This window comes from Lactuca virosa, chromosome 1, assembly GCF_052849685.1.
Source record: "Lactuca virosa cultivar CGN04683 chromosome 1, Lactuca_virosa_CGN04683_v6, whole genome shotgun sequence".
In the NCBI taxonomy this organism is placed as follows: domain Eukaryota; kingdom Viridiplantae; phylum Streptophyta; class Magnoliopsida; order Asterales; family Asteraceae; genus Lactuca; species Lactuca virosa.
Window position 1 is genome coordinate 154,029,126 of NC_136426.1, and position 10,570 is coordinate 154,039,695.

The following is a 10,570-nucleotide window of genomic DNA, read 5'->3' on the forward strand; positions in this document are numbered from 1 at the left end:
GTAGAATCCTCAAGTAACCATGCATCACTATAATATCTACAACATTCAAAAGTTAAAACATAAGTATAGAATAGAAATCAAGTGTATAATTTAAAATCATATGCCTTTGATTTAAAGAGTGAGCTAAACAATGTAAGGGAGTGTTATTCTTTGACCGTCGAGTCACTAAAATACAATGCACAACATCATAAAAGAAACTTATTTGAGATTAAAAGGTAAATTCATTAATGAAATTGATATTCATTTATTATTATATTTATTACAATTATTACATTAAAATATTATGTGGAATTTAATAAAATAGAAAACTCATAAAATGACATGTGGAAAAAAATTAATTCAAAATAACCATAAAATTACATTTGACAAATTGAATTAGAATATGACAAGTGCCAAAAAAAAAAAAAAAAAAAAAAAAAAAAAAAAAAAAAAAACTTTTATTTATTAGAGAGGATAGTGAGATTCTTTTTCTTTTTATTTTGTTTATTTTTTTGTATTCCTTTATTTATTTACTTTGTTAAGTCGGGAACAAAGTGTTTTAAGGTATTCCTTCTAATATGGTAAACCCTAATTTCCAATTCTTCGACATTTTACCATGACGGATAAACTATTTGTTCGTCCGAATGTAAGATGGGTAAGTTTCTAATCTTCATAAACCTCCATCTGTTTTATTCTTTGAAAGTCGTGGGATTTCTTCTGTTCATTGGAAAAGTAAACTCTGTTTTTGGGTGGTCGTTGTCAATCATTACGTATCCACTGTAAAACAGAAATCAGGAAACCGATTTCTAGAAAATTTGTTACATGACATTCGCAAGAAAATTGAAGCTTGAGGATCCAAAAATCAACCCAAAAGAAATTGTTTTAGGTTAGGTTTTGTGTCATTATGTTATTGAAGACAAATGGATTATTATCTACTAGGGTTACAAAATGCAATATGCCTGTCAAATTTCCTTAAAAAATGCTTACAACCATTCTTTCTCATGAACTATGCTACCACACGAAAAAGCTTCATGAAAAAACTTCATTGATAATGAAAGGATATTTAGAGTATTAGAAAGGTCAAGTTTTTCAATGTTTTTTATTGGATTCCATTTTATATTGATATAAACTTAGTCCCATTTATATTTTATGTGAATCTAATAACAGAAAAAAATATAAGGAGGGCTGTAAGTTGTGGTGACGAAGACAGGATCAGTAACTTGCCAGAACACTTGATAGACTCGATCTTAGAGCGGCTCCCATTTGAAGATGCTGTAAAAACAAGCATTATATCAAAAAAGTGGAGGTACAGATGGACCACAATGAGGGCACTGATTTTCGATGAGCAGTTCTTCAAAAAAGTTGCAAAAAAGGGAGCTTTTGGTTGTAATGGATTTATAAGGATCATATACAAAGTCATGATCCTTCACAAGGTTCCTATCTTGAAATTTCATCTTCATATACCAAACATATATCTTGATAGCCTCCAAGAAGTTGATCAATGGATGTTGCTCTTATCAAGAAACGGTGTCACTGAACTCGTCCTTAAAAATTTGAATCGCCGTTATGAACTTCCTTCTTATTTGTTTTCTTGTCTAGATTTAATAATGTTGGACTTGCAAAACTGTTTCTATAAGCCGCCACTTGAGTTTGAAGGATTTCTCAATCTTGAAGAACTTATTCTGAAGCATATTGACTTTGGGGCTAGATTGTGTGAAACTAAGATCAACCTACCACAACTTAAGAAGTTGTCCCTGCATACATGCACAAATGCTTACAATTTCAATATTAAGGCTACAAAACTGCAGTATCTGACAGTTGTTGCTTCTCCTGATGCCATGTTGCTCCAGTTAATAATGGACAGTCCATGCGTTTCTGTGGCTGTGATTGCTTTGCAGAAACCCATACAAGATTTTGTACGAGTTGAAAAAATGAATTTGGCCACAATGTTGAGTAACTTGCCTAGAGTTAAAGACTTATATATCGACAAGCATTTTCTTAAGGTAAACTTTTTATGCAAAACATTTTCTCTTCCTCAATTGGAGTTTGAACAAAGAGGTCCTATATTTCTCTTCTTATGTTATACTTATGTTTATTGGGTAAGTTAAAATCTTAATTACTTTCATCTCTCAGTTTTTGGTTGCAGAAAAGATTCCCAAATTGCTTCCATGTGTGATTAGTAGTTTAAAGCGTTTGTGGTTGCTCCGTTTTCAACTTAGTGATTTGCATCAACTTCATGGTGCTCTTTGTTTGCTTCGAAACTCACCGAATCTGGAAACCTTGTATATGATACACATGCAGGTGGTAAAGTAAAATTATATGATTGTTTTGCTTATTTGTTACAAGAGTCGGATGCTAAAGTGCAGTTGCAACTTTATGTTGCTTCAGGAACCTCGAGTTAACGTGGGACTAGCTACAAATCATTTGGTATCCCCAAACTGTTTGGACTTTACATTGGATCAGTTGCAAACTATTGAGATAAGATCTTTAGTAGGATCAAAAGCGGAACTTCTTTTTATAAAGCTTCTTCTTGCTCATTCCCCTTCTCTCGAGAACTTTACCATCGCACCAAGTGGAGCTCTTGATGCTAAAAAAATACTTGGCATTGCAAAGGATGTTATGTGGTTCCCTCGAGCCTCACCAAAAGCAAAAATACTCTACTTGAATCCCGAGGCATAATTTTGTAAGAGTGTTGTCCTTGACTTATTTGCCTTGGGGTGATTTTAATAACAATGGCAAGTACCACCATTTTGTTTTATACTTTCTTCTTTCTAATTATGTAGCTACTCGTTGTAGCTCATTTTTGCTTTTCGGGTGTGTGTTAATACTTGTATGTAGTTGTACGCATGAAGAAGAGACCGATGATTTGGGATTTTAAATAAAGGGAGAATTTCGTGTGTGTATATATATATATATATATATATATATATATATATATATATATATATATATATATATATATATCTTAAATAAACAACAAGATGTCATATTTGCTCTAGCTAATATCTAAATATCATGTATACCGTTGATAAGCATAGGAAATATCATATTTTCTAAAATCCTATTTTTTAATATTTTTTTAAACACTTTTATACTCATAATTTGTTATTTAAATCATTTTAATTATAAAAAAAATTAAGTTGACCATAATACCTTGGTGAATCGACATTACTTTGTTCTCTTACCACAATCACTTGAGCCCTGGAAACACAATCGACCAAATCGACGTCGAAGCTTGCGTTCACCTACTCAGCCGCGCTCAGCGACAGTAAGAGTGGTTAGTTGGTCAGATTGCGAAACTGCAGGAGGTGGTGAGTCTGGAGAACATGTTTTTCTCTGAGGAAAATGATGGAAGTCGATGAAGAATCAAAGCAAGTTTCTTATTAGGTTATCAGAGACGATAATGGAAATGTCAAATTAGATTGCCCTGTTATTGGTAAACAAGTCACCCCTGAAGAAATTTCTGCACAGTTACCCACTTCAATTCATCTTCATTGATCGATCTTCATCAGTCGTTTATTTTAATGGAATTCATCTTTTCTTACAGCCAGTCATGGATTTGTGTGCTTGTTTTAAGCATAAAAAGAACTAATTGTCGCTTCACTTTTTTGGCTTTAGGTGCTGAGGAAGCTTGTGGAATGTGCATCAAAAATTTTGAAGTGATAAAGTTACGAAAGAAGTAGTAACAGTGCGAACAACCAAAGATGTTAGCCGGATTGTAGGTATTCAGGTTCTTCGCATTATCAATGACCCAACTGCTTCATTAGCTTATGGTTTTGAGAAAAAAAACAAGGAAAAAGTTCTAGTGTTTGATCTTGGTGGTGGAATGTGCTAGGTAAGGTTCCCTTTCTCATCTAATTGTGATTGCAGAAGTACCTTTATCCTTGTGCCATTGAAAACTTAGATCCATCCTTGTGTACTATGAGGTTAGTGATTGTGTTTTTGAGGTACTTTCAACCTCAGCAGATACCCATTTAAGAGGAGATGTCAAGGTTAGGATACCGTCCTGTGTTACAAATACATTCTTAATGACCAAAGCTCTAACACGTTTTTTGAAATTTAAATAGAGAATTGTGATTACCTAGCTCAAACTTTCAATAGGGACATTATGGCTTGAATGTATAAAAAAAAAAAAAAATCTTGTATTTATACAAAAATAAGCTTTTAAATGAAAAATCTGTATTTATACGGTTTCAAATATATATATATATATATATATATATATATATATATATATATATATATATATATATATATATATATATATATATATATATATATATATATAGTTTCAAATGGAGAATGCTTAGCATTGAACAAAATTGGAAAAATAATGATGTTCGGTTTAGAACAAAAAAATGGAATGTCAAAATTGAAAAATAAATTAATAAAACTTTGTTTCAAAATTGAAAAAGGTGGAAACATATTATTTTTTGTGTAGTTTTTTTCAATATTGACACGTCAGCATACAATGCCAGAATGTCACGTCATGAAAAACTGACGTGTCATCATGCCATGTCAGCAGACAACTAGGTTGACTGGTTAGAGTTATAATAAACTGGAAATTATTTATCCAATTTGAAACAAAAAATAACGCAATGTCAAAATCGATTTTTCATTTAAACTTAGTGACTTTTGTGCTATTTACCCTCATTTAATCGAGATTTGTAAAAGTTTATTATATTTTCTAACTGACATGGTGTTGTTATAATTTTTTTTAATAGTAAGTAATCACCACATCAATGATATTAATTGATACTTATTTGATAGAAAAGTTGAATTTGTATCGTATGAGTTTTAAACAGAACAAAAAGATAAAATAGTCATTTTTGTCATTCAGCACAGTCAGTCATGATGGTTTCAGTCGGATGTAGATTCATTTCATGTAGACCCCGTTAAACCTTTGCAGTTAACCCTTTGACTCAGTCAGATCTGACAATCAGACATCAACAAATATCAAACAGCCCCTTAATAGGTTTAAGATTTTAGGTTCTTAAAATAACCAAAAAGAAAAGGCTTATATACATATAAAATTAAAGATTCATATTTTTATTTTAAGATCTCAGCTATCTGCTATTAATTATTTTTGTCATTCATACCCTTAGATTAGTCTGTTTGCAACGCTTATAAAACCAACCTATTTGAAAAATTATTTATCATGTAAAGAAATGAAAATATATTAGGTCCAGAATAATCAAGGATTAAAAAATTTCATTGAAAAGTATATTTTATAACAATATAAAAATGGGTTTTGAAGCCAAAATACATTCATCATTTAATTACACGTTACTTTATAAAAAAATTCATATCGTAACTTACAAAAAAAAAAAAGTTAATAATTCATATAATAATTTTAAAAAAAGAAGTCACTTTGTAGTAACGTATTTAGATTCGGATTTATATTTAATAACTAAAACAAAAAATATTCAAGGTATAGAATCGGAAAATAAAGACAAATGAGGTGGTACATTAAAAAAAAGTTATTAGTATTTTAATAAAGGGAAATCTCCAATGAAGTCATAATATTTCGAGTCAGTTTACGGTTTATCCCAAATTAATTTTTGTTTACCAAAAAGACAGATTGCCAGCTAAAACTTTGGAATAACCTTTCGCGACTGGTTTCATAGATTTAGCCAGTATCTCGTCTTATATTATTACTTGATCAAAATTTGGGGCTTTTCCAAAACTTATGTAATTTTTTTTACCCATGTTGAGTTCTTAAGCTCGGTGGTCAATTCTTCATAGTTTTCTAGCCTTATAAGCTAATTGTGGCATGTGAAAGCTAGCCCAAAAATCTAATTACTATGATATTTGATATTGTTCTATACTTGATATCGATTATTTAGACTCATAGGGTCAAAACTCATATACATCCATACAAAATGCAATAACATTTAACTTGTATTTTCATATTGCCCAATTTATATGTCATATCCCATTATCCCTTTGTAATAAATTGATTTGAGCAATCATATTCGGTGTAATTAATTAAAAGCACATGTAGATCCAAACTGTAACAATATATTAACTCTATGATGTTTGCAACATACTATCTATATGATAATCAAATATGAGGAAAATATGTATATTATGTATCAAATTCTCTTACAAACAACACTTGAATAAATTCAGACATAACCAAGTAATAAAAACTTAGCAGATAAACATGACAGATGTGACCAACCCTTCATGCTCCTGATTCTCTACTCCTGCATATATGCACAGGTTGATTCCAAGACTTAAAGACCAAAATAAATCATCTTATTGATAGTTGGTGAAATAGTATGAAGTATGCGAAATATATTTATGTTTTTATGAAACTTTTGGTTTCACACAACAGTCGTATGGAAAAACGAAACAAAGACTATGAAAACTATTGAAAATTCAATCAAAATCCGCCATGTTACAATCAATGAAAGTTTAGAAATGATACATGAAAAAGTTTCAAATTGAGTGACGAGGAAAACACACGGTGAACCTAGAAAGAACGCAAGAAAGAAGACAGGGAATAGTATATATTAAATTAGATCATATAATATACATTAGTTTAAGGATAATTGGTATAAAAAAATAACATAATCTTCAGACAAGTCCAAAATTTTGATCAATTAATAAAAAAAGATGTGATATTGGCTAAATTTGTGAAACCGAACACGAAAGATTATTTCGAAGTCTTAGCAGGTAATTTGACTTTTGTTGTAAACAAAACTTAATTTGTGATTAAACGGTAAACTAACCAAAATATTAGGACTTTATTAAAAAGTCTATTTTAATAAATTACAATATAAAATTCATATTTTAATAAAAGAATATGTTTAATCTCATATTGACAAATGACATACAAATAGAACTCCTCATCACTTCTCTATTCTAATAAAAGAATAGTTTTATTCTCCTTTTGAAATGTGTCATCTTATTAGACCTCTTAATTAATGCACATTTTATTTTTCTTTTGTCATGTGTCACACTATTATGTCTCCTAATTAATAATTGCCATTTGTCAACCTATTTATTATTCATTTTAAATTTTAAATTTTAAATTTCTCACACTATCTATATTAAATTAATAGCATTAAAAAAATTAATATAAATTATAAAGTGATATAATTTCACATATTTATTTAAATCAATGATTATAATTTTATATAACTAAAAAATCTTTTAATTAATAATTTATTTAAAATAATTGTTTAATAATTTTAAATTTTTACTATAAAAGTTTAATTAATTTTGTACCCGTGATTCCCACGGGTTATAAACTAGTTAATGTTATATATCACCTATCATACCACTTGTCAACCTATTAATTATACATTTCAAATTTCAAATTTCAAATTTTAAATTTCCACTTTAATTACATTAAATTAATAATTGATTGTCCATTTCAAATTTTAATTTTTAAATTTCTCATTCTAATTACATTAAATAAATAATTGATATTTCATTTTAAATTTTTTGACTCTAATTATATTAAAATAATAACATTAGGTTGAAAAATAAAATAAAATTAATACAGATTATAAGATTATATAACTTCATGTATTTATTTAAATCAACGATTATAATTTTACATAACTAAAAAAAATATCTCTTAAGTAATATTTATTTAAAATAATTGATTAATAATTTTGATTTTTAATATGAAAGTTTAATTAATTTTATAACCGTAGTTCTCACGGGTTATAAACTACTCACGGGTTATAAACTAGTAATAGAATATGTATTTAATTAATTTCACTAGAAAAAAATATAAACAGCAATGTTGTATTTCATTTCAGCCGATTAAACGACGATTCCCCTCTGTTTAAACTTTAAACTTTAATTTCCTTTATTTCCGGTTCATCCATTTAAAATAAATAGAATATCTTTTATTTCCTTATGTTCCTTCTTCTTTTTCTTCTTCTTTTATTTCCTTAATTAATTTAAATCGTTTTTATTTCCTCTATTAAATCGTTACAGTGTGAACATAATTGTTTTATAGTATTAGTCCTTTATCTGATTGAGCAGTAAACCCTAATTCCCAAATTTGATAGACAGCTTACCCCGACGGATATACTACTTGTTCGTCCGTTTGTAAGATGGGTAAGTTTCTATTTCATAAGCCTCCATATTTTTATTCTTCGAAAGTCGTGTGTTTCGTTTGAAATATGCTATTCAGGATCTCTTTTGCTCCTTCCAATTGACGTAAACTATATTTTTGGGTAGTCATTATCAATCATTACGTATCCACAGTTAAAAAAAAATCAGGAAACCGATTTCCAGAAGATTTATTACATGACATTCGCAAGATAATTGAATAGTTTTTAGATTTGGTTTTGTCAGGGGAAGCCATTGATACAACTTCAAGCTTGTTCATAGCTTCCGAATTCATGCAGGCTTCCCCACAGATTTCCCTTCGATATTCCATGACCCTCTTTTAAACCATTATGATGTTAAAGACACTTGGATTATTATCTATTAGGGTTACAAAATCTAATTTGTGAGTCACATATCCTTAAAAAAATGCTTACAACCATCAAATCATAAGTATTCAATGAGATAGTTTCTTTCTCATGAGCTATGCTACTACACCTAAAAGCGTCATTGACAATAAGAAGAGTATTAGAAAGGTCAAGTTGCTCCATGTTTCTTACTGGATTTTATTTTATATTGATATAAATATAACTTGGTTCTTTTTTTTTTTTTTTTTTTTTTTTTGTGAATCTACTAATAACAGAGAGAAATAAATGGAGGGTTGTCGGTTCTGGTGAGGAAGATAGGATCAGTAACTTACCGGAACACTTGATAGACTCAATCTTAGAGAGGCTCCCGATTGAAGATGCTGTAAGGACAAGCATTATATCAAAAAAGTGGAGGCACAAATGGACCACAATGAGTACACTAGCTTTTGATGAGCACTTCTCCAAAAAATTCGCAAAAAATAGAGCTTTTGATCATAATGGGGTTATAAGGATCATGAACAAAGTCTTGATCCTTCACAAGGGTCCTATCTCGAAATTTCATCTCCATATACCAAATATTTTTCTTGATAACTTCCAAGAAGTCGATCAATTCATGCTACTCCTATCAAGAAACAATGTTAGGGAACTCATCCTAACTAATTTAAATCGCTGTTATGAACTTCCTTCTTATTTGTTTTCTTGTCCAGAATTGACAAAGTTAGAACTTCAGAAGTGTCGCTTCAAGCCACCACTTGAGTTTGAAGGATTTCTCAACCTTGAAGAACTTCTTCTGAAGGATATTGATTTTGGTTCTAGATTGTGTGGAACTAAGATCAAACTACCACAGCTTAAGAAGTTGACTCTGCATATGTGTAAAAATGTTTACAATTTCAACATTAAGGCTACAAAACTGCGGATTTTGACTGTGGCTGCTTGTCCTGATGCCATGTTGCTCCAATTGTTTGACAGCCCATGCCTATTTGTGGCTGGGATTGCTCTCAAGAAACCCATACAAGATTTTGTAGGAGTTGAAAAAATGAATTTGGCCACAATGTTGAGTAATTTGCCTAGAATTGAACACTTTTATGTCGACAGTCATTTTCTTAAGGTAAACTTTTTATGCGTAACCTTTGCTCTTTTTAAAAAAAACTAACTTTCATCTCACAGTGTTTGATTGCAGAAAAAATTCCAAAATTGCTTCCACATGCAATTTATAGCGTAAAGCGTCTGGCGTTGTTGCATTATCAACTTGCTGATTTGCATCAACTTCGTAGTGTTCTTTGTTTGCTGCGGAACTCACCAAATCTTGAAACATTGTGTATATTCATGGCAATGGTAAAGTAAAGAAAGAATGATAAAACTATATCTTTTTGGGTTATATGATACAAGAATTAGATGCTAAACTATGGTTGCATTTTGTGTATTTTTAGGTTCCTCAAGTTGATGTGGGGCCAGCTTCAAATCATTTGGAATCCCCAAATTGTTTGGATTGTACATTGAACCGATTGCAAACTGTAGAGATAACATGTTTAGAAGGATCAAAACCGGAACTGCTTTTTATAAAGCTTCTTCTTGCTCATTCCCCTTCTCTCGACAAGTTTACTATCACACCAAGTGGAGCTCTTGATGGTAAAAAAATACTTGACATTGCTAAGGATGTTATGCAGTACCCTCGAATCTCACCTAAAGCGAAAATGTTCTACTTGAATCCCAAGCGATAATCAAGTATGTAAGAACGTTCAACCACTTTACTGATTGTTAGAACTACCAAGTATGATGAACTTTTTGCATTTACATTAACAAAATATATACAATTCACTCTTTCTTGCAAACTAGTGTTTTGTTGGTCTTTTCACAAAATATGTACAATTCACCCTACTATAAACTTTCACATTCAAAACAATTGGTTTATTATTATTACTATTATATTAAAATCATAGGATCAACTAGAATTTAAAAGTAGATGATAAACGAGTTACGAAAATGTTGATAGGTAGATACGTACAATCGAAATAGATATTTCATCCAAGTAAAATGTGAGATCTATATAGAATCTCTCCTTTAAACACGCACATATATGTCTAACCTATTTGCTTTGCTACCCTTGTGTTTTTCTTATTTCCACAAAGACCTCGGTCAAGTTGGGTTGA

The 10,570-nt window shown here is 30.1% G+C and overlaps 1 protein-coding gene and 1 pseudogene across 1 annotated transcript; both read left to right on the top strand.

Annotated features, from left to right (window-relative positions):
- Positions 1-550: 550 nt before the first annotated feature.
- Positions 551-2,658, top strand: LOC145122315 (F-box/FBD/LRR-repeat protein At1g13570-like). Its single transcript, XM_079057936.1, has 4 exons — positions 551-634; positions 1,147-1,982; positions 2,113-2,280; positions 2,326-2,658. The coding sequence occupies exons 1-4, from the start codon at positions 631-633 to the stop codon at positions 2,656-2,658; spliced, it is 1,341 nt and encodes a 446-aa protein (XP_078914062.1). The 5' UTR covers positions 551-630.
- A 5,399-nt stretch (positions 2,659-8,057) lies between these two features.
- Positions 8,058-10,141, top strand: LOC145122323 (F-box/FBD/LRR-repeat protein At1g13570-like; annotated as a pseudogene).
- Positions 10,142-10,570: the final 429 nt, after the last annotated feature.